Raw genomic sequence first — 24,776 nt, 5'->3', positions numbered from 1 at the left:
CAGAGACTAGGATTGCAACCCCTGCTTTTTTGTGCTTTCTGTTTGCTTGATAAATATTCCTCCATCCCTTTATTTTGAGCCTATGTATGTCTTTGCACATGAGATGGGTCTTGACTCTTTATCCAATTTGCCAGTCTGTGTCTTTTAATTGGGGCATTTAGTCCATTTACATTTAAAGCTAATATTGTTATGTGTGAATTTGATCCTGTCATTATGATGCTAGCTGGTTATTTTGCCCATTAGTTGATGCAGTTTATACATAGCATCAATGGTCTTTACAATTTGGTATGTTTTTGCAGTGGCTGGTACCAGTTGTTCCTTTCCATGTTTAGTGCTTCCTTCAGGAGCTCTTGCAGGGCAGGCCTGGTGGTGACAAAATCTCTCAGCATTTGCTTTGTCTGTAAAGTATTTTATTTCTCCTTCACTTATGAAGCTTAGTTTGGCTGGATATGAGATTCTGGGTTGAAAACTCTTTTCTTTAAGAATGTTGAATATTGGCACCCACTCTCTTCTGGCTTGTAGGGTTTCTGCTGAGAGATCTGCTGTTAGTCTGATGGGCTTCCCTTTGTGGGTAACCCGACCTTTCTCTCTTGCTGCCCTTAACATTTTTTCCTTCATTTCAACCTTGGTGAATCTGACAATTATGTGTTTTTGGGTTGCTGTTCTCAAGGAGTATCTTTGTCGTGTTCTCTGTATTTCCTGAATTTGAATGTTGGCCTGCCTTGCTAGGATGGGGAAGTTCTCCTGGATAATATCCTGCAGAGTGTTTTCCAACTTGGTTCCATTCTCCCTGTCACTTTCAGATACACCGATCAAACATAGATTTGGTCTTTTCACATAGGCCTATATTTCTTGGAGGCTTTGTTTGTTTCTTTTCACTCTTTTTTCTCTAATGTTGTCTTCTCGCTTTATTTCATTGATTTGATCTTCATTCTCTGATATTCTTTTTTTTTTTTTTTTTTTTTTTAATTTAACTCATTTACTAATGAGGGAACTAGCAAGATGCTACAAAACCAAAACGGATTCACAGGAGATCAAGTACAGACACGTATTTGGCCACATGAGCTATCAGGAATAGTTAAATGAATTTGCTTCAAAAATGTAAAACTGGCTTCTTCAACACCAAGGGAGGAAAATCAACTGAAACACCGTCAAAAATAATTCATTTGCAGTCTATGGATAAGAATAATTTGCATTGCTATCAGTCGTCTATAAGTTACGGAGTTGTAAATAGTTCAAAGACCATGAAAGGCACAAAGACCCCATAGAATCAGATATCTTGGAAATATGGCTAGCCACTGCCTATTTTCCTTTCTTTTTTTTTTTCTTTTTTTTTTTCTTTCTTCCACTTGATCGATTCAGCTTTTGATACTTGTGTATGCTTCATGAAGTTCTCGTTCTGTGTTTTTCAGCTCCATCAGGTCATTTATATTCTTCTCTAAACTGGTTACTCTAGTTAGCAGTCCCTCTAACCTTTTTTCAAGGTTCTTATAGCTTTCTTGCACTGGGTTAGAACATGCTCCTTTAGCTTGGAAGAGTTTGTTATTACCCACCTTCTAAAGCCTACATTTGTCAATTTGCCAAGGTCATTCTCCATCCCGTTTTGTTCCCTTGCTGGCAAGGAGTTGTGATCCTTTGGAGGAGAAGAGGCACTCTGGGTTTTGGAATTTTCTAGCTTTTGGAATTTTCAGCCTTTTTGCGCTGGCTTCTCCCCATCTTCGTGGATTTATCTACCCTTGGTCTTTGATGTTGGTGACCTTAGGATGGGGTCTATGAGTGGACCTCCTTTTTGCTGGTATTGATACTATTCCTTTCTGTTAGTTTTCCTTCTGACAGTCAGGCCCCTCTGCTGCAGGTCTGCTGGACTTTGCTGGAGGTCCATTCCAGACCCCGTTTGCCTGGGTATCACCAACAGAGGCTACAGAACAGCAAAGATTGCTGCCTTTTCCTTCCTCTGGAAGCTTCGTCCCAGAGGGGTACCCGCCAGATGCCAGCTGGAGCTCTCCTGTATGAGGTGTCTGTCGGCCCCTACTGGGAGGTGTCTCCCAATCAGGATACACAGGGGTCAGGGTTTTACTTGAGGAGGCAGTCTTTCCCTTATCAGAGCTCAAATGCTGTGCTGGGAGAACCGCTGCTCTCTTCAGAGCTGTCAAGCAGGGATGTTTAAGTCTGCTGAAGCTGTGCCCACAGCACCCCTTCCCCCAGGAGCTCTATCCCAGGGAGATGGAAGTTTTATCTATAAGTAAGTCCCTGACTGGGGCTGCTGCCTTTTTTTCAGAGATGCCCTGCCCAGAGAGGCAGTTGGCCTTGCTGAGCTGAGGTGGGCTCCACCCAGTTCAAACTTCTGGGTGGCTCTGTTTACACAGTGAAGGGAAAACTGCCTACTCAAGCCTCAGTAATGGTGGACGCCCCTCCCCCCACCAAGCTCGAGCATCCCAGTTCGACCTCAGACTGCTGTGCTGGCCATGAGAATTTCAAGCCAGTGAATCTTACCTTGCTGGGCTCCGTGGGGGTGGGACTCACCGAGCCAGGCACTGAAGGGAATCTCCTGGTCTGCCAGTTGCAGACTGTGGGAAAAGCACAGTACCTGGGCCGGAGTGCACTGTTCCTCCCAGCACAGTCACTCACGGCTTCCCTTGGCTAGGAAAGGGAAATCCCCCAACCCCCTGTGGTTCCACCCCACCCTGTTTCAGCTCCCCCTCCATGGGCTGTACCCACTGTCCAACCAGTCCCAATGAGATGAACCGCATACCTCAGTTGGAAATGCCGAAATCACCCACCTTCTGCATTGATCTTGCTGGGAGCTGCAGACCGGAGCTGTTCCTATTCGGTCATCTTGCCAGCTGTCTCTCAAGTTGAAACTTTTATAAGAGTAAATGTGTTCCTGCTCAGGATGAAATACTGATAGAGAAAAATATCAACAATAAAAATGTAGGATACTGATTATAACTCCCTGAATTAAATCATTATGACTTAAGCAATTTGTTTCAACAAGAGAAGATTAAAGCTATAATGGTTATTTCTACTTTTTTTCCTCTTACCCATCTCTCTATTAATAGTAACTACAAATTAGAAATTTAGGTTAAATAAGACCTTTTTTTCTGAGACAGAGTCTTGCTCTGTTGCCCAGGCTGGAGGGCAGTGGCGTAATCTTGGTTCACTGCAACCTCTGCCTGCTGGGTTCAGGCGATCATCCTGCCTCAGGCTCCTGAGTAGCTGGGATTACAGGTGCACGCCACCATGCCCAGCTAATTTTTGTATTTTTAGTAGAGACAGGGTTTCACCATATTGGTCAGGCTGGTCTTGAACTCCTGACCTCGTGATCCACCCACCTCGGCCTCCCAAAGTGCTGGGATTACAGGCATGAGCCACAGCACCCAGCCTCTACTTTTTTTTTTTTTTTTTTACAACAAAATTTGGATGTTTCTGGAGAAAAAAAAAATTATAGAAAACAAAGGCATGATTAGCATTAATGTCAACATCAACTTTGGCTAATATTTAGGCCAAGATTTTATGTGAACCAATTTATTCTGTCTACCTAAATCCCACTGTATTAACAGCAATGTCACATCATGGCTATCACCATCAACGAAGTGTGCTGTGCCTTGTTTAAACCACCTTCAGTTATTATTTCATCTTACTTGTAGTTGAAGGTGTTTTATTGAGTCATAAATTGTACAACAAAATAGTAAAATTGGTAAAGCTGTTAGCCATTCTTCTTGGCTAAGTATTCTGCCAAACAGAAGTGCCAGACCATTAGCACAACAGTTTGTAGGAGGGATCCCAGGCCTTCCAAGGCATTCAGCCACCATGGCAGAAGCACGGGGTCTGAGTTTCTCTCCAAACCCCCTGCACAATATATTTGGCACTTTCTATAATTTGTCACCTGGGGCAATCATGGTGACTTTCTCTGTCCATTAGCAGAACAAATAATGAATCTGAAACTACAGGATGGATGTGGTACAGTGTATATCAAGTGATCAGCAGCTTTTTTGCTGTCAAATCCTCGGAGAAGAATCATATAATATAGTTTTAATACCTTGATCTTAATTTTCTGTTTATTAGATCTCTGTTGGATGTAAGGTGTCTGAAAAAATTGCCCAGAATCAAATTCATGTGCAGTATTCTACTGACTTCGGTGTGAGCTGGAATTATCTGGTCCCTCAGTGCTTGCCTGCTGACCCAAAATGCTCTGGAAGTGTTTCTCAGCCATCTGTATTCTTTCCAACTAAAGGGTGGAAAAGGATCACCTACCCACTTCCTGAAAGCTTAGTGGGAAAGTAAGTAGAAAACTAAAACAAAGCCTGGTTCCAAGCATCCAGAATCCCATTAGGTACACTGTTGTCATGCCTGAAATTATGTGTATTTGTGGGTAAAGTGCTTTCTTTCCCCCTAACTCTAAAGGTTCTCTAATTGGTGACTTTCATCATAACTTCCATGATGAGCTAACTTCAGACCTCAACTTGTAATCCTCAGACTTGGCAAAATGGGCTTTCGCAGACTCTTCTATTTTCTAAACCTCAGTATCTTAAAATGGGAACACAGCAATAGTGATGGCCTTGGAGCCAGATGAAAAGGTGTACCCTACCTTCTCAACCTTGTAGACTGTGGACCTCTGTGCACTACATACTTTCCACATTATTGCCTTATCAATCCATGATAGACAGAGCCAGGAGTAAATCCTAACTCATCATGCTATTTCTACCAGTGTGACTTATAGGATCCATTTTTCTCTTATCAAAGCATTATATTCTTATCCTGCTGTGGGAGATAATTAGCCTGGTCCAGTGATGAGCAGAGGTGATTAAACCTTGCTTTGCAAAGTCTGTGTATATATTAAGGCAACTCCAAAAGATTTCTCTTCTACTTTAAAAGTAGAGAAAAAGATACACAAAATAACAGGTGCACCTCGACTGTATTAATCAGATAGTCTGACTAAAACGAATCTTGTGAAACATACAGAGTCTTTGAATAAAGTGCTTACACACAGTTCCCAGTGTCCCATAGATATTATTATTATCACTCATGGTTTTCTGGAATGTATCTAAAGAGCTTATTCAATTAACATACTAAGGAATTAAATCAGGATGCTTTCAGCTGCAAGGAACAGAAAACCCAATTCAAACCGGCTCGAAATTTGGTACATCTATAATGAACGAATCCAAAGATAAGTGAACTCTAGGGCTGGTTGATTTGTAAGTTGAATGGTGTCTTCAGGGACACTGTTCTTCCTTATTCTCTTAAGAGAATATCTGCTGTCTACAGCACTGGAGGCATACTCAGCTCTCTCAAGCTAGTTTTGCTATTGAACATGAGATGGCAGCCAGAGAACTGGGGCAGGATGCTTCCGTACTTATGTCCAGTGAGAAAGATAGTTGCTTTTTGTTACAAGACAGCCAGAACAAGCGCCACCTTGCATCCCACTGGTACCAATTAGCCACTCAATAGTTAGTTAGGAAAGTGATATTACAATGATTATTTCACGGATTATCTGGGGTGAAATGGATGCTGGGGACCCACCATGATGTCTATCACAGACTCATTTTCCCCTCCCATTCTCATTTTGTAATAATGAGGTATAATTTACATTCGGTAAAATACATACATCTTAATTGCTCAGATCATGAGTTTTTACTGTTGTGTAACCCTTGTAACCACCACATAAAACAAGATACAGAACATTTATATCACCCCAGAAAGTTCCTCCATGTACTTTGGACTCTTTAAACCAAAATAATATGGCATATTTTAACATAAGGATAATTATGAGGCTTGTTTTTTCCCCCAGAAGACAGAGAAGAACAAAGATGAAATTAAAATCTCAGAGAAAATGTCCTTTAATATAACCCTTTGAAAATTGTTTTCTAATTAGCATAGTTACTCTGAGAATATTGATTGTCTTATTGTCTGAAGGGAATTCAGAAAATGCTGCCTCCCACCCGCCTGAGGGCTGTGTGTATGCTGACAAGGCTCTTGTCAAAGGCGTCACTCACCTTCTGTACAATTTCAGAAATGCAATTAGTGAATCTAAATTGCATCATGACCACAGAACTCCAATTCAGAAGAAACCTGATTTATGAAAGTTACAGATTTGTATATTTAAATATTTCTATTTCTTGACACAGAGATTCCACTGATTTTAATTTTGTTGTGCAAGTGTGCTCAGATATTCTGAAATTTAAATAAAACCAGCTTGAAAGTTCCATTACTAGAAAGATAAGAGTGGCCAGAAAACATTTTTTATTAACCTATTTCATCTAATAAGAGGGTCTTAAATGTTTTTTCTCTTGAGTACTGAATACACATGCAGGACAATGGACCTAAATAAAGTTAACTAACTTTTGTTTTTCAATCCTTTGCTTTTGCATTGTCAATAGTCCGGTAAGGTTTAGGTTCTATCAGAAGTACTCAGACATGCAGTGGGCAATCGATAATTTCTACCTGGGCCCTGGATGCTTGGACAACTGCAGGGGCCATGGAGATTGCTTAAGGGAACAGTGCATCTGTGATCCGGGATACTCAGGGCCAAACTGCTACTTGACCCACACTCTGAAGGTAAGGGTAAAGCCCTGGACAAGAAGCATTACTCACATCATGGGCCATGCCTAGGAACCAACTTATGTATGAGACATAATCTGTAACAATGTCCTTTGGGTCCCCCAGGAAATAAAATCCTTTGAATAGAAACTTTAAAAATGTCTTATGTTTCCTAAGTACAAGAATATTAGGATCAAGTTCTAGTATAGTTTATCCAATTCATAAAATGAGCCAGACTGTATGGATTACAAATGATAAACACTCTGGGTTTTTTTTTTCCTTAAGCAGACTCTTTTTAAAGTCAATATTAAGCCTTTTTTACTTCACTTTTTCAATTGATGCACTATTTAAAGGAGGATATTATTATTGTTGTTATGAAATAAAGCAAATAATAGACATTATCACAAAAGACCAAATTTTCAAAAAGGCCTAAACAGCACCTGAATTTTTGTTTAGAAAATTCTATGTTCTGATTCGTTGACTGCTGAAATGGGGTTGTGTATTAAGAATGGAGTGGTCACTTTTGAAAGCTTTAGCTGTTACATCATTGTTTAGTATGCAAAGCAAATACAGTTACCCAACACAGTTGCCATATATGCACTCTATTTCTGTGAATAAACATAGTGCATTTGTCATTACAATAACAGAAAAATGACTAGGCTAAAAAAACAAAATTCCTAGTGATTGAAATCCAACATATGAGAGGCAACAATGTAAACCAAACCTGTTCTGTCATTTGTGTTTGTTCTAATACTTCAACTATGGAATTGAACATTTTTAAAATAAAATTGTAACAATGCTCATTTGTGTCTGAAGATGTAAGTACATTATTAACAAATGAGGTTAGCACATGAAAAACATAGCTTTATATACCACAGGTAATTAATAAACTTTTGAAAATCTAATTAATTTCATGAGCAAATTTTATTAGTATTCCTCAGCTGAATAAGAAATTGTACAAATCTATAAATTATAAACCCTGATTAAAATCTTCTAATGAGAGTTTACGTGGTTAACCACGCATTTCTTCTAACACTTGTTTTCTTACAAACCTTCAATTATAAAACGTATTCATTTGCTATCCATTAGTGAGACGAAGGCAGACTGACATTTCACTGTATGTCTTTAACTATAGAACTGATTATCTTCTAAGTTTGAGAAAAAGAAACTGTTTGTTTAAATCATTGTAACTACACAGTAAGATAGAACTCTCCTTAAATGAAAAAATATAGGTTTTTCTGTATACAATTATTGCATTGCAACTAGAACAAATTACCTTTATGATATCTTTTCATCATTTTAAACAAGAAAAAATGTGTCTGTCTCTAACTAATACAAATCTGCATTATGGATAAAATGAAAGTACTGTGGACAGAATGAATAGGGAAATTAAGACCTTGACTATGAGGAGATAAGCAAATTTTACATAAAATGTAGCCAAGAACCTTTATACCTTGTACACTCTCTGAAAAATAGATTTTCTGGTTGTCATCATTCTTAGTTAAAAGGATAAACGGGAGACCCAGGGGAAAATATTTTATCCTAGATTTTGAGTACTTATCACCCTGCAACTTGGCTCTGATAAACAGGTGAAACATCTTTCAAACTGCCTTCTAAGGTTTAGTTTCTTTTGACTTTATATAGAGAGATTTGGTTTCAAGTGTCCCTGCCTAACCATATAGACCTTCAAGGTTCATTCTGTGCTAGAGGCTGAAGGATCCTGACTGCCTGAAGCAGTCTCCAAAGTGAGGGTACACGCACCAGGATAATCCACTGGGGGATGTTGGGGGGAAAGTGCTGGATTGCATGTTTATATCTTATCTTATTGCTTTTGAATTTCCTTTTTTGCCATGTTTCATAATATAATACATTACAATACTACTTTTATATACTATATAAACAAATATACATATTTGGGGGTATATGCTTAAATAACTTTTTACAAATAGAAGTGTTACTATAATATGGCCAGGCATGGTGGCTCACACCTGTAATTCCAGCACTCTAGGAGGCAGAGGTGGGCAGATCACTTGAAGTCAGGGGTTCGAGACCAGCCTAGCTAACATGGTGAAACCCCATCTCTACTAAAAATACAAAAAATAGCCAGGTGTGGTGGCACACACCTGTAATCCCAGCTACTCAGGAGGCTGAGGCATGAGAATTGCTTGAACCTGGGAGGCAGAGGCTGCAGTTAGCTGAGATTGTGCCACTGTACTCTAGCCCAAGTGACAGCAATATTTCGTCTCAAAAAAAAAAAAATTGATACAGTCAACTTTACAATTATTTTAAATTTCAATTATTAAACATTATTTGAGCAGTTTAAATGATTTTCAATATATGACAGGAAAAAGCATTGTGGAAATAGCCTTTTTTAAACATCTTTGAAAAGCATTTGAAATCAGCTCTATTTTTTTTAAGTCCAAGACGTCACTCTGTATTTTCTTAAATATTCCATAGTTATCTGAAATTGTTTTTTTAACCACATCTGGCTTATTTTATTTCCAGACTTTCCTGAAGGAACGCTTTGACAGTGAAGAAATCAAACCTGACTTATGGATGTCCTTAGAAGGTGGAAGTACTTGCACTGAGTGTGGAATTCTTGCCGAGGACACTGCACTCTATTTTGGGGGATCCACTGTGAGACAAGCGATTACACAAGATTTGGATCTTCGAGGTGCAAAGTAAGTCAATTTTTTGTTATTTCTATTGCAACATAGCAAATTGGTCCCAAAGCAAGGAACACTTGTATGGAAGAAATTATCCAGGACTTCAGTAGAGTATTTGTTCTAATGAATTATTCTGATGGATAAAATGTGCTTGCATTCAGATTCCTGCAATACTGGGGGCGCATCGGTAGTGAGAACAACATGACCTCTTGCCATCGTCCCACCTGCCGGAAGGAAGGCGTGCTGTTGGACTACTCTACCGATGGAGGCATGTGTCAGGGGTGAAAACCACCCCTTGGAGCAGATTCCCAAATTCCATCCAACACCCTCAGAAAAGTCTCTGCAAAGCTTTGCGGACTTCACAATTTGAATCGTGAAACTCACAAAGAAAAAGCTACAGATTTTGTTTGTATTACATGTTCTGTACAAGTGACTTGTGTGTTATGCAAAAAGGGAACAAGAGAGAAATCACATTAAAAAATAAAGTCCAAACTTTATAAAGAAAACAAACTCTATGATTTACTGAAGCTTGAGTGATACAATTAAGAAATACATTTTGTATGATTTCCAAGATCATTTTTAAAACTTTAAAGCATTTTTAAAAGCTTACGTGTAAATAAGCATGTAATAAATGCTATGGAAAATCTATAGAAATCTTCAAAAATTGTGAAAAAAAGTCTATTTTGTGAGTTTGTCGTAGAATATTTTAATAGAATTCTGTTTTGTTATTTTGAAGTAGCTAAAACCAGACCAGTAATACCATGGTGTCTTTAGAAAAATCTACTTTAGCAGATAGATATCATTCTTAATAACTAGCTGATTCACAGATGACCCTAAAATATGTTAAGGTATTTGAAGGATGTTTTCATAAGTAATTAAACATCCCACCTGCAGTCTTATCAAGCAAGAAGAGATAAACTTTATACCAGTCCACATGGTTACAAACTGCATAAAATTACAATAACTATTTTAATACTGAAATCTATTGCCTAGAAACATGTAAAACATGGGTGTATCTCATTATTTGTGAGAAATAAGAATTTAGAACTAAATTTTAAAAGCAAAACATAACTTATTTTTACTTCAGTGTTTTTATTTTGGCCAACTCTTTCGAAATATCCTTCCCCTCATATCATTACCCTCATACAGAAACAGTATTTATAAGTAGTGAATACCTAATATCAAAGTCAGAAAAATCAGTTGTCATTTCCTGGCTGAAAATTTCTTTGGGAAATTCACAGTATCTGAAGTACACTGGTGGTTTATGAGGAGGCAGGAGATTCTAGATATATTGCTATGTTGGTATATTTGTTATTAATTATAGGAATTACCTGGACTTTGCTCCATGAGATGGATTACCAGAAATACATTTCTGTTAGACACGACTACATACTTCTTCCTGAAGATGCCCTCACCAACACAACTCGACTTCGCTGGTGGCAGCCTTTTGTGATCAGCAATGGAATTGTGGTCTCTGGGGTGGAGCGTGCTCAGTGGGCACTGGACAACATTTTGATTGGTGGAGCAGAAATCAATCCCAGCCAATTGGTGGACACTTTTGATGATGGTAAGAAACAAGAAATTGAACAATTTTCTTTCCTGTGAGCCATTTTTCTGCTTATGTCTTCAGATACATTAGCACATGAAAAGCTTTGTAAGAGTGCCTAGCCCATACTCCTGCTCAACAAATGTTAGCTGTTATTTTGCCCAGTGGTTTATAAATCTTCAAAGTTGGCTGCCTGTTGAAATGTCCACTGAGCATTCAAAAAATCCTGTTATAAGGCTCAATGTCTGGCTTTAAATATAATTTGAAATGTCAATACCCCAAAATAATTTTAGTTTCTTTAGTAATTAATGTGTCACAGAAATAATTAATGCACTGGCTGACAAAGTGTATCAAGAACTTTTCAGTGCTAGGTTACCTAGACTAGCAATTACATTTTTAAAGTACAGTAATCATTATACTACCATTTAATAGTCTTGTCTAAGTTTGATTTCCCACGTTGGATTTATGCATTATCCCAGTAAAATAAAATAAAAATCAACCTAAAGTGTAAGCAGAAAGCTAGTAGAGCATAAAAATTTAAGGAATTCAACAATAAATCGGTCAGTTCAAGAGAATAATATGCCATATTGCTTCCGATTTTCCTCAAGAGAATAACATGCCATATTGCTTCCAATTTTCCTTAACAGAAGGCACTTCCCATGAAGAAAACTGGAGTTTTTACCCTAATGCTGTAAGGACAGCAGGATTTTGTGGCAATCCATCCTTCCACCTCTATTGGCCAAATAAAAAGAAGGACAAGACTCACAATGCTCTCTCCTCCCGAGAACTCATTATACAGCCAGGATACATGATGCAGTTTAAAGTAAGGAAAAGTGGCTCTTTAAAACAGAAAGTAGCATTGCATTTGGGGCCTGGGGGGAGAATGGTTATTCAGACAACTGTAAGGAAATGACTGATATTATTCATTAAAAAAGACTTTACCTTATGAATAAAAGAGGTCATCTTTTGCAAAGACCTTTATTCAAGTATGATTATTTGAGGATAGATAAAATGCTTGAAAATGTTGGGACATAGCAAGAAATGTAACTATTAGGCTGGTGCCAAAGTAACTGCAGGCCGGGTGCAGTGGCTCACGCCTATAATCCCAGCACTTTGGGAGGCTGGGGCAGGAGGATCACTTGAGGCCAAGAGGCCAGGAGCTCCAGACTAGCCTGGCCAACATGGCAAAACCTTGTCTCTATAAAAAAAATAAATAAGCCAGTCGTGGTAGTGCACACCTGTAATCCTAGCTACACGGGAGGCTGAGAAATAATAATCGCTGAAACCTGAGAGGCAGAGGTTGCAGTGAACCAAGATCATACCACTGCACTCTGGGTGACAGAATGAGATTCTGTCTCAAAAAAAAAAAAGGAATTACTTTTAATGCCAATTCTTTTAATGGCAAAAACCGCAATTTTATACCAACTGAATAGATTCTATCTTATATATGTAATCTGGATTTCAGTCTCCCTACCCTTGTAAATAAAAAGCTCAAATAGGAGACTCTGCCTACTTCTAGCTCTCTGTAACACTATCTCCTCTTTATGTTGCACAATTCTCTCTCTCTCCCTTCCCTTCCTCTCTCTCCCCCGCCTCTTTATCTTACTCCATGCCTATTATGTGCATTGAGCCATTTTTGCTCCATCTATTTTTTTTCAGTATATCTTTCTATTTTCTTGCGTCTCTGACTTCATATACCTATACTACATTAGTCCTGTTGGAACTTCCTAAATCCTCAAAAAGTTAAGGAGGACTCTCAAAGATTTTAAACTGAATCCTTGATTCATATAGGATGAAAGTGAAGACATAAATAATTAATAGACACTCAGAGAGAGAAAGGCAAAGCAATATCAACTGATGTATCTCTGTTGCGAACACCTGTAATCCCAGCACTTTGGGAGGCTGCGGAGGAAGGATCTCTGAGGCCAAGAGTTCAAGACCAGCCTGGGAAACATAGCAAGACCCCTATCTCTACCAAAAAAAAAAAAAAAAATTAGCTGGGCATGGTGGCATGTACCTGTAGTCCTAGCTGCTCAGGAAGCTGAGGCACAAAAATCACTCGAGCCCAGGGGTTGGAGGTTACAGTGAGCTATGATCCCACCCACCACTGCACTCCAGCTAGGGCAACAGAACAAGACCATATCCCACACACACACAAAAAAAGTCATTACAGAAATGCATTGTATTACTAGGTCATTTTAAATACATCAGTTATTCTAATACCCTTTTTTGATGTACTACAATGACAGTTAATAGTAAAAATCCTTATTAGCAGAAATAAAAATGTATTTGCTTTTTGCCTCAGCTCTATGTTAAACTCTCCTTCAGAGACTGGAGAGTAAGGCAAGCTCCCCAAATGCTACCACTCCTTCAGGACTATTCTTAACTTAGTGATATGAAGAAGTGTTATACTTCTTCTACTTCTAAGCCCTGTTCCTTAAGAGTGATGATTTTCCCTCTGCCAGGTTCACATTTTGGCCCAGATCAAAGGTATATTTAATTGAGTTGATTGGAGCCTCCTCTTCTGTTACGTCTGTAACAGAAGCAACTGCACTGAAGAGACTGGGTCTCTCTTTCTCTAACCAAGGCAATTTCTTTGGGAAAAAAGAGAGTTTATCCTCAAATATTTAGTAAAATATCACGAAAACTACATACTTGAAAGTCACCAGAGACTTACCGTACCCAATATCAACAGTTTTTGCACATTCCCCATCTTCTCTTTCCTCTCTACACCATTTGACACTGTTATTCCTGCCCTCTTCAACCTGTGGAATTCTCTCTCCCCTAGGCTTCTGGGTTCTCTGCTGGTTCTCCTTTTACCTCTTTGATACCTATTATCTTCTTATGGCTTTTCTCCCCTCAGCCCTCTAAATGTCAGCATTTCTCAGTATGTATCAACTTTCTTTTCTCTCCATAGACATTCTCACCATCAGGAATTGTATCCAATCATCTAGCTTCAAGAATCATATCTTGAAGAGCAAATTTCAAATCTGCACATCTAACCTTGACTGGCTAACAATTCAATATTTTTCATAGCTCCTACACATTTCTACAGCTTTGCACATTGGCACCTCAACTGAATGTGTCTAATGGTCCACTTAATATCTTCCCTCACCATACCAACTCCTCTGATTTTCCTGTTTCTGTCGATGGCACCACCATTCACCTAGTAACTAGCTTGAAATGTTCAACTACGCTTTGATTTTTCACTTTTCATATCTAATCAGTGACTGCATCCTTTGAATTCTACTTTCCAATGTTCCTGGTATCCATCCAATCTTCTCTGTTTGCACTATCACCACCTCCATTCTGGCCCTAACTAAATCAACAGTTGACTAAGTACTCTTTTCACTCCCAATCTCTCTCTCTCCACTCCTATCTGTCTTTGACATCATAGTCAGATTGATCTTTATAAAACATATCTCTAAGCAGCACATCATTCCACAGAAACCTTTAATGACTCTCCATCACTTATCAAATTAAGGTCAAACACCTTAGGCTACAGCTTCTGGTCTGCCAGATTCAACCAATCATTCTAACCTCATCTCTGAATATTTCATATATGATATACTTGGACCAAAACATGCTATATACTGTGCTCTAGATGTCCCACCATGATTCCCTACTTTGTCTTCACTCACACTCTTTCACCTAAGTATCTTTTTCCTATCTCAACCTCTCGCACTCTTCCCAGTCTTCAGGGGAAGCTCACGTGTACCCTGATTATTTTCTAATCCACTGAATCAAATACTATCTCCTTTGAAGCACCACAGCATTATATTCGTGTCTTATGATTCCCACTATCATTATGCTTCTTATTCTCTCTCTGAATTTAGAGTTGTTTTATTCATGACTGTATGGGCCTGAAATTTTTAGCACTAACCTTCCCTAGTTATCAGTGCTGAAATAGGACATGATTAAATAGATGATTAGGACTTAAATTTGAATCACCAAATTTTTATAGCATTTATGTATTAGTAATGATTCAAACATTTAATTGCATATAATATGGAAAGCTTTCATTCATATGGAAATACAGAAAACCCCAAGAATGAATATTAAGTAATTAAAATTGCTGATTTTAATTCCAAATAAAAATTTAATAGTAACAATCAAGAAAGTTAGGCTATCAATGAAAATGTTTTGAATCAGTGATACTTTCAGTTTCTGTCTATAAATGTGGCTAATGTTACTTTCTTTTTGGCCAGTTTATCTTACCCAGATTTGTGATTAATGCATTATACTAATTTAGTAAATAGAAATGTAACTTTTAAAACCTTAATTTTCATCTCCATGCAAAATTGAACGTCTTTAACAGAATCCAAAAGAATGTATTCTTGGTATCCCAGCAGGCTGCTTTATAAAAGCTTCTCTGAATATTACCTATCAGAGTAATAAATGGAGGGATGGGATTTTTAATTAATGGGATTCAGTATCACCTAATCTTACCTGTGTATTAATTGTTTATGTTTGTTTTAGATTGTGGTGGGTTGTGAAGCCACTTCTTGCGGTGACCCTCATTCCGTAATGTTGGAATACACTAAGGATGCAAGGTTTGTGAAATGATTTTTAACATTATCTCCAAACTTGAATACCCAATCCAAATGGTTGTCTTTTGTGTGTGTGTGTGTGAGAGAGAGTGAGAGAGAGAGAGAGTTTCCCTCTTGTTGCCCAGGCTGGAGTGCAATGGTGGGATCTCGGCTCACCACAACCTCCGCCTCCCAGGTTCAAGTGATTCTTCTGCCTCGGCCTCCTGAGTACGTGGGATTACAGGCATGTGCCACCACACCCAGCTAATTTTGTATTTTTAGTAGAGACGGGGTTTCTTCATGTTGGTCAGGCTGGTCTTGAACTCCCAGCCTCAGGTGATCCGCCTGCCTCTGCCTCCTAAAGTGCTGGGAATTACAGGCTAAGGCAGCTGCTTACAGAGGAATAACCTTATATCTTAAAAGTGGCAGTTCATGCATATTTTTATGTAAATTTCACTTGTACAAAATGTATACATATGTCTTATTTTCAAAATTTTCCTTCAAACCAAAAAAAATCCATTTTCATACAAGGCTGCCACCAAGAAACTTTATATTTTAAATTTTATCAAAATAAGCAAAGCACTACATTTGTCCTCAGAGTAGAACTCTCTTTTTCATGTTACTCATTTTCAACTACCTCTAACAAAAACTTTAATCAATGAATGATCTGAATATGCATCAGCCAGAGTCACCTCTTCTAAAGCATATTAGCAGTATTGAATAAAAGTGTGACATAGTTCAGTTACCTTATTAGGGTTAATAGCCCTCCGACTATCACCTTTAAACATTAAGTTTGAGAAGACGGACAATTTTGTCATTTAACTCCAGGTATATTTCTAGTAACAGTGTCAGTAGGAAGAATCCACCAGAATTCATTGCTATGCATGCTATTATTTTATTCTGTTGTCCGTGTGCTTTTAAAGAGTCAGAATATTTCTTAAGAGAAAATATTTTAATTTTTTTATAATCTGTAATTATAAATGTGTATAGAAAACAGGAAACTCCTACACAAATATTTTAATTTAATCTGACCACAAAGCATTACCTTGACATTAGACAGATTATATATTTCTCTTACAATTTGTCTAATAAAGCCTTTTGGTTTCTGCAGATCGGATTCCTGGCAGCTCGTACAGACCCAGTGCCTTCCTTCCTCTTCTAACAGCATTGGCTGCTCCCCTTTCCAGTTCCATGAAGCCACCATCTACAACTCTGTCAACAGCTCAAGCTGGAAAAGAATCACCATCCAGCTGCCTGACCATGTCTCCTCTAGGTAGGTTGCAAATTAAGGTAAACTGTGAAATTGTCTGGCCTCTCTACAGAGTTCATGCAGTGAGCTGAAAACAACTGACAGTGTGAGCCAGAGCTTTACATGCAGCCCTGGTGCCCTCTCCCATCTTCCCTCCCTCCTTTTCTCTCTCCTCTCACCAACCCATGCCCCCAAATGGCAACTGCATGTTCCAGGAGGAAATTGGAGTTTGTCTGTAAATGATTCAGAGATCTCAGATTTCCTTTGACTTAATACCATAGCATGTACCAAACTCAATCACAGGCCCTGAATGACAGACCCCAATCCAAGACTGACATTGGCACCAGTTCTGCCCCAGTGTTCTGCCCTCCCAAAGGCTGCGCATCTCCTCCAGATACAAATACCAGCTGGGTGTGCAGGGCTGACAGGTTACAGAAAGCTGCAGGATAAATACAATGGAGTGCAATCTTCCTAGAGCAGCATTCGGTTTACTCAAAGGTTTGGAAAACGATACACCTGTGTAGGAAAAATGAACACAGATTTATTATGGACTAGAATAGGAAATTCACATGAAATTTTCAGAGAAGATACAAGCTTCCAGAATGGCATTTTGGGTTATACTCCCAGAGTCTAAGAAATACAAGTTCTCTCACCTCTGCCAGCGGGGTCCTTCAGGAAGACATTTGGGAAGCCCTTTTCTCACAAATAGTCCCCTCTCCCAGAGGCTGGAGGCAGGACGCAGCCATGGAAGTAACAACCTACTGAATCCCTTCTGCTCTCTGTGGTTCTTTCAGTGCGACACAGTTCCGCTGGATCCAGAAGGGAGAAGAAACTGAGAAGCAAAGCTGGGCAATTGACCACGTGTATATTGGAGAGGCTTGCCCCAAGCTCTGCAGCGGGCATGGATACTGCACGACCGGTGCCATCTGCATCTGCGACGAGAGCTTCCAAGGTCTGAATCCCAGGCTGCTGACTTTGATACAGGAGACCAAGAGGTTCTCCTCATCTTAACACATATACAAAAGTCCACTAGGAAATGGATAGAAACTCCAGCCTGAGGGATCTGAGATTCATGACACACTCCTTGGTCACTCTTTAACTTTGGGACAAATTATTAAGCATAGCTTTAAGCAATATTCCTGAAGGCATTTTTTAAAATATAGAATTGAAATCTACTCCAGACATTCTATAAATTTATAAGCATATAAATCCAGATATGCTAAATCAGGATATGATATAGTACCTCACATTCTCCGTCTTTCATATAACTCCCTGCCCCCGCCCACAGTCCCGACACTTAATTTCCACTTCTGGGCCTCTTTCCTGGCCTAGCTGCCTGTGCCTACATACTTGACCAGTATCCCTCCTTCCTCAGCCTCTTCCAGCAGCAGCTGCCACTGTTCTCCTAAGATGTAGCTGAAAACTCAAGATGTTCTGGTTTCCAGGTCACTGTGACACTGACACACACACACACACACACACACACACACACACACACACCCCTTTATGACTCAAAGAAATACATTTTCACTCCTTGAGTTTCTAGAGGCTGAGTATATATCCAGGGCAGAGAGTATCTACTCGACCCCTCACATCATAGGAAATTGCTCTGTTGGTCTGTTAGAAGGTCTGCAGCCCTGCTTTCCTTTGATCCAATGTTTCTAACAGGTTTCAACCTCTATCATTACAAAGTTTGCTTTCCATAGTTAACATTCTGTATCCTCACAGCTTAATACTTGGCCGATAGCAATGCTAATAAATCTTCTCTGAATTAGTCCTTACACTGTCTTATGCTTTACTATTTACATAGCATACACCAACTTATTCTTCAGTAGCTTATTATCTGTGATAGCCCCATCAGTTATCTATGGTTAATATAATTATTCCCATGCTACAGGCAAAGAAACTGAGACTCAGGGAGGCTAAATGACCTGCCTAAGGTCACACAGCCAGCATATATCAGAAAGACCACTACTCAAGTTGTTCTTTCCAATCAGCCTTGCTGTCTCTCATGGCTGAGAGATTTATCCAAGGAGGAGCAGAGTTAACACAATTTCCCCCAGATATACAATGTAAGAATCCATGTTTTTGAATTCTGGAGTCGGATCTATTTAGATGACTTGGTTGATGTTGTTTCCTTGCATTGAAATCAAATGGATATGATTAATGTAGACTGCTGCACATCTCTGATGTTAGGAATTACTTAGCCATCTCCTTTCTCCCTGGTGTCATTGTCACTGAGACCGGCTGGGTCTGTCACTATATTAGCTGGAGAATTTTAACTCTAGGCAAATGAGTGAATCAAATATCTCACAAGAAGTCCTAGATGTCTGGAATTTGCCCTCTCCCCTGAACCTTAATTTGAAACTATTAAGGACATGTAGAAAAAATGTACTGTTTAAATCAAGGAGAAATGCAAGCACATACACATTTGCTAATATAATATCTTACTTAAATGCCAGTAATTCAGTTCAATGGTCTCTGAGAGACACTTCCAGTTTTATCATTATTTATTTATCCCAGCTTCATTACTGAATATCTTTTTTTTTTTTTTTTGGTGAGACGGAGTTTTCACTCTTGTTGCCCAGGCTGGAGAGCAGTGACATGATCTCAGCTCACTACAACCTCTGCCTCCTGGGTTCAAGTGATTCTCCTGCCTCAGCCTCCTGAGTAGCTGGGATTACAGGCATATGCCACCATGCCCAGCTCATTTTCTTTTGCATTTTTAGTAGAGAAGGGGTTTCACCATGTTGGTCAGGCTGGACTCGAACTCCTGATCTCAGATGATCTTCCCACCTCAGCCTCCCAAAGTGCTGGAATTACAGGCATGAGCCACCGCACCCCACCCATTACTGAATGTATGTGCTAAATATTGTTTTAGGTGCTGGAATCCAACGAGTTAAAATATAGACACTGCTCTTAAGAATCATCAAGTATACATTAACCTGTATTTTCTACAACAAATCATGCTAGGAAAAAAGAAATTAATTAGATAGGCCTCTTATACCAGGGTGAGAGTTCCCTACTGATACCCACCATTGATAAACATTCAAGGCCCAGCCAGATGCTGTGGTATTTAAACAACAGTTTTACAAGGCAAATACGGACATGAGCACTACATATTTTAGTAAACATTGACTCAAAGAAAATTGGATTTTTTTCCAACAATATAAGCCAATAATTGCCAAAACAAAACATATACTTTGGGAGTCTGTATCTACTTAGTATTTTGCCTTTTTTTTTTTTTTTTACTGTAACATTTTTTTTTTCTGGATTTTGTTATATATATATATATTTTTCTGCTTTAAGTTCTGGGATACATGTGCAGAACGTGAAGGTTTGTTACATAGGTATACATGTGCCAGGGTGGTTTGCTGCACCCATTAATCCATCATCTACATTAGGTATTTCTCCTAATGCTATCCCTCCCCTTGCCTCCCATCCCCCAATAGGCCCCAGTGTGTGATGTTCCCCTCCCTGTGTCCATGTGTTCTAATTGTTCAACTCCCACCTATGAATTAGAACATGTGGTGGTTTGGTTTTCTATTCTTGTGTTAGTTTGCTGAGAATGATGGTTTCCAGCTTCATCTGTGTCCCTGCAAAGGACATGAACTCATCCTTCTTTATGGCTGCATAGTATTCCATGGTGTTTATGTGCCACATTTTCTTTATCCAGTCTAACATTGATGGGCATTTGGGTTGGTTCCAAGTCTTTGTTGTTGTGAATAGTGCTGCAGTAAACATAAGTGTGCATGTGTCTTTAGAGTAGAATGATTTATAATCCTTTGGGTATATACCCAGTAATGGGATTGCTGGGTCAAATGGTATTTCTAGTTCTAGATCCTTGAGGAATCACCACATTGTTCCACAATGGTTGAACTAATTTACACTCCCACCAACAGTGTAAAAGTGTTCCTATTTCTCCACATCCTCTCCAGCCTCTGTTGTTTCCTGACTTTTTAATGATCACCATTCTAACTGGCATGAGATGGTATCTCATTGTGGTTTTGATTTGCATTTCTCTAATGATCAGTGATGATGAGGTTTTTTTCATGTTTGTTGGCCACATAAGTATCTTCTTTTGAGAAGTGTCTGTTCATATCCTTCACCCACTTTTTGATGGGGTTGTTTGGCTTTTTTTTTTTGTAAAGTTGTTTAAGTTCCTTGTATTTTGCCATTCTTACAGTAACAACTACTTAAATCTGAACTTGAATACTTGTACTTAATCTTGAATGACTCTGGTTGGTTCATTTAATTTCTGTGACTGTTCCTTGTCCTCTAGGTGATGACTGCTCTGTGTTCAGTCACGACCTTCCCAGTTATATTAAAGATAATTTTGAGTCTGCAAGAGTCACCGAGGCAAACTGGGAGACCATTCAAGGTGGAGTTATAGGAAGTGGCTGTGGGCAGCTGGCCCCCTATGCCCATGGAGACTCACTGTACTTTAATGGCTGTCAGATCAGGCAAGCAGCTACCAAGCCTCTGGATCTCACTCGAGCAAGGTACCCAAACCTCCGTATTGTAGTCCAGACATAGAATTAGTCACAAGCCCAGTAATTGTCCACTGTCTGTTAGATAGGATTATGAACTTCATGGCACAGATGTCACTAAGCAGTGAAAATCTATCATCTGAATTTGAGACAAGGAAGCATATATGTTTCACAACTCAGAATTATGCTTCGCTTGTTTATTAGAGAATTGCTTTGTATTTCTTCACCCACAGTGGCTGAGTGGTGGTAATGAAGGCACAAGCCCAGAGAAATGGCCAAATATTTTAAAAAATGGTTAGGGATAAACTACATAGATAATTTAATGTTGAGCACAGCCAAGTATATAAATATAAATGTGTATGTGAAATAAATTTGTAGCAATGCAAACATATGCCTATATTTAGCTTATGTAAGTACAATAAATAGAAATGGAGGGTGGATGGATGGATGGTTAAGATCTTTAAAAATTTTTTTTTCAAGTGAGGTGTTGATTTTTATTCAAAAGGAGTGATGCAAACATGTGGACTTTGGGCACTGTGGGGCTTGGCTGGCTGTGGAAGTAGGTTTTGACTCTGCTGACCCAGCATAATCATAGTGAGCTCGAATGTTTAAAAATAGAAGGGGTATGAAGAACTACTACAAAACACAAGAATAAGAGACAACCCAATAGCAGAACAAACAACAGTAGCAGCAACAACAAAAAATAGATGCATGATATGCCTAGGTAGGCTATAAAATAGGAAGCAGAGAAGATCAATTAGCATTAAAGATATTCCACCTGTCAGGAATATGACATTTAAAACTTTATGTGCTATAATTGCTGAGGGTTAATGCAGAGTAGAGTGGGCAGAGACCTTGAAAATGGACTAGGGAAGTGACTGACAAAGACATAAGGACGACTGAATTTCCCTCCCTACCTGCCCTTCCCAGCTTTGGCTACCTTATCCAGAGTAAACACAGCTTTTTGTCTATATAATTCAGGAAAAGATTCTAAGGCTTAAAAAAAGGTTGCTAGGTATTACTGTAGAGTATTTCTTGAAAGCTGAAAAGTGTTCAGTACTATGAGAATATTTGAGAATTAGATGTGTTTGATTAATGGGAAGATAGTTTACTTGAAACCTTTCACTTTGGGAAATATTAGTGTTGTGTTTTCACAGGCGGAAAGGTAGTTTGGGGACCCTTAATATGATTATGATAAACAATGAAAATAAAATTAATTCCTGTATGGAAACCATGATATGATGAAAGTTGCATCTATCATCTTCCTTTTTTTTTTTGCCTACCAAAAAGATATACTTAATCTAGAGATAACCTGGTGTTTTCTGTGACACCACCATATATAGCTGCAACTAGGTGCATAGTTAGCAATGGCACACTATGTTTTAAATTAGTTTATGCATTTATACGTTTTTAAGTCTAGCTCTTTATTCCACCACCTACTTTAAATTAGGTATTCTTAATCATGAGGAATCTTATGAGGATTTATTTCTCATGCCTAAAAGCTCTATCTAGGGCAAGGATGACAATGAAAAGTAAAATGTCCTGTTGAACAGAATAGCAGACATGGTTCAGAACCTGCACGTCCTAACTCAGTTTTCCCTCATCTCTGATCTCCAGACAGCCTTTCCTAAAATAGTCATAATAATTCATCCCCATCCGGATGTGTTCAGCTTGGAGCTATTTGTAAAAAGAATGCAGCATAAATATTGTGGTTGTATTCCATGTCCTCTCCATGTCCTGAGCTGTCTGTTTGGCCCACGTTACCTTTCAGAGAATAGAAGGTGTTTTAAATGAAATACTCTAACAAGATTTCCAACATCATGAAAAGAGGACACATCTTTGAAAGTCAAAAATACTTTCTTGGTGTAAAAAATCAGCTTTATGAGGTTTTCACATGTATAATATAGAAGACAATATAAATAAATTTTGTTACTAACAGTGATGTAGTCATAAGACTGGCTGCTTCACAGATATGAGGGCGATCTGGCTGTGACATCTGTCACTCCACTGATCACTAGGGTTGATTCAGCTGATCTGGCTAGCTAGGTGGGTGTCCCCTTCCCCCCTCACCACTCCATGTGCATCCCTCCCAAAGCTGCGTATGGGTGAAGAGGATGGCCATCCCCAATAGAGGAGTACCAGTCTTTGGTCAAGGGTATACAAGTAGCTGCGCTCCCCTGCTAGAATCTCCAAACAAGCTCTCAAGACTGGCTGCTTCTGTTTATATTATATTATGAACTTGGAAATTATGGACTTTAGGAACAAGAAAAGATTAAGGAAGTATAACTCCTTTAATACTTCCTGAATTTAGTATAAAGATGATTTCCCAGCTGGGCACAGTGGCTTACGCCTGTAATCCCAGCACTTTGGGAGGCCGAGGTGGGTGGATCACCTGAGGTCAGGAGTTCGAGACCAGCCTGGCCAACATGTTGAAACCCTGTCTCTACTAAAAATACAAAAATTAGCCAGGCATGGTGGAGCGCACCTGTTATCCCAGCTACTAGGGAGGCCAAGGCAGGAGAATCGCTTGAACCCAGTAGGCAGAGATTGTAGTGAGCCGAGATCACACCACTGCACTCCAGCCTGGGTGACAGAGCAAGACTCCATCTCAAAAAATAAATAAAAATAAAGATGATTTCCCTCTGTTTTTCAGCAAAATCATGTTTGTTTTGCAAATTGGGAGCATGTCACAGACAGACAGCTGCAACAGTGACCTGAGTGGCCCCCACGCTGTGGACAAGGCGGTGCTGCTGCAGTACAGCGTCAACAACGGGATCACCTGGCACGTCATCGCCCAGCACCAGCCAAAGGACTTCACACAAGCTCAGAGAGTGTCTTACAATGTCCCCCTGTAAGTGGCCCAAATGGAAAGGCATGGTCTCATGCACAATCCCTTTGTGAATCCCTGGGAATCACAAAGTTTGAGGTAGAAGTTGGGTAAAGTTAATGCATAAATGCCACAAAACTAGGTGGTGGCAGAACCAAGACTAACCCAGATCTCCAAAGTGGTGCTACTGTTTTCGATTAGGACAAGAAAGGCACAAATTAAAGCAAGGAATAAAGACAAGGGGGAATAGACAATAATAACTAAATGCAAGGGCAGTTTTTGCCTATTTCCCTTGCTTTAACCAGTTTTTCTAGTCTTAGAAAACATTTATTTTCTGTCGGCATGCTAGTTTGAAATTTTACTGAGGTTAAGCAGTCATGTCAGTTTTGCTTTGCATTGTAAGCCCAGCTTCTAGCAGTGTCTGTCACACAGAATGCACTCCATGCTTGACCAAGTATCTTATAGATATTAATGAAACAAGGGAAAGGAGAGAGAGAGATGGAAAAGTTTTACAAGTCCTTGAGTAGCCAATAAAATTTAATGCTGCTCAGAAGAATACTATGACCTAAGCAAATCTGAATTCCATGCACAACATTTTGTTGATTTAGATTAGCCTGTTATAATATTTGACATCTAGAAGTCAAATACCAAAAAGTTCTGTTTCCTAATGTATAATCTCTTTGTCCTTCTGTCTGTGACCCAGGGAGGCACGGATGAAAGGAGTCTTACTGCGGTGGTGGCAACCACGCCACAACGGAACAGGTCATGATCAGTGGGCTTTGGACCATGTGGAGGTCGTCCTGTGAGTATCTGATACATGGCATCCCATGTCCATTTCAGGAAGGTGTGAAATTCCTTTGATATGGCATGACCCTTAATTCAGTAAGATCTGTTTTTGATGAGAAGCCCCCACGGGAGCACTTTGGCTTACA

At 39.2% G+C, this 24,776-nt stretch overlaps 1 protein-coding gene across 4 annotated transcripts in view; it reads left to right on the top strand.

The window, feature by feature from the left end:
- The window catches only part of RELN (reelin), a 543,089-nt gene that overhangs the window by 506,570 nt on the left and 11,743 nt on the right, over nucleotides 1-24,776 (top strand). For all 4 annotated transcript variants that reach the window (XM_058425556.1, XM_032761303.2, XM_032761302.2 and 1 more), the window contains exons 52-63: nucleotides 4,066-4,280; nucleotides 6,378-6,555; nucleotides 9,043-9,218; nucleotides 9,365-9,471; nucleotides 10,528-10,770; nucleotides 11,397-11,572; nucleotides 15,229-15,302; nucleotides 16,390-16,551; nucleotides 17,322-17,479; nucleotides 20,810-21,029; nucleotides 23,671-23,868; nucleotides 24,548-24,646. In XM_058425556.1, coding sequence (XP_058281539.1) covers nucleotides 4,066-4,280; nucleotides 6,378-6,555; nucleotides 9,043-9,218; nucleotides 9,365-9,471; nucleotides 10,528-10,770; nucleotides 11,397-11,572; nucleotides 15,229-15,302; nucleotides 16,390-16,551; nucleotides 17,322-17,479; nucleotides 20,810-21,029; nucleotides 23,671-23,868; nucleotides 24,548-24,646 — 2,006 coding nt within the window. The remainder of the gene's footprint in view (nucleotides 1-4,065; nucleotides 4,281-6,377; nucleotides 6,556-9,042; nucleotides 9,219-9,364; nucleotides 9,472-10,527; nucleotides 10,771-11,396; nucleotides 11,573-15,228; nucleotides 15,303-16,389; nucleotides 16,552-17,321; nucleotides 17,480-20,809; nucleotides 21,030-23,670; nucleotides 23,869-24,547; nucleotides 24,647-24,776) is intronic.

This window comes from Hylobates moloch, unplaced genomic scaffold (assembly GCF_009828535.3).
Source record: "Hylobates moloch isolate HMO894 unplaced genomic scaffold, HMol_V3 SCAFFOLD_1, whole genome shotgun sequence".
NCBI classification, from domain to species: domain Eukaryota; kingdom Metazoa; phylum Chordata; class Mammalia; order Primates; family Hylobatidae; genus Hylobates; species Hylobates moloch.
This window is presented reverse-complemented; position numbering and strand designations above follow the sequence as displayed.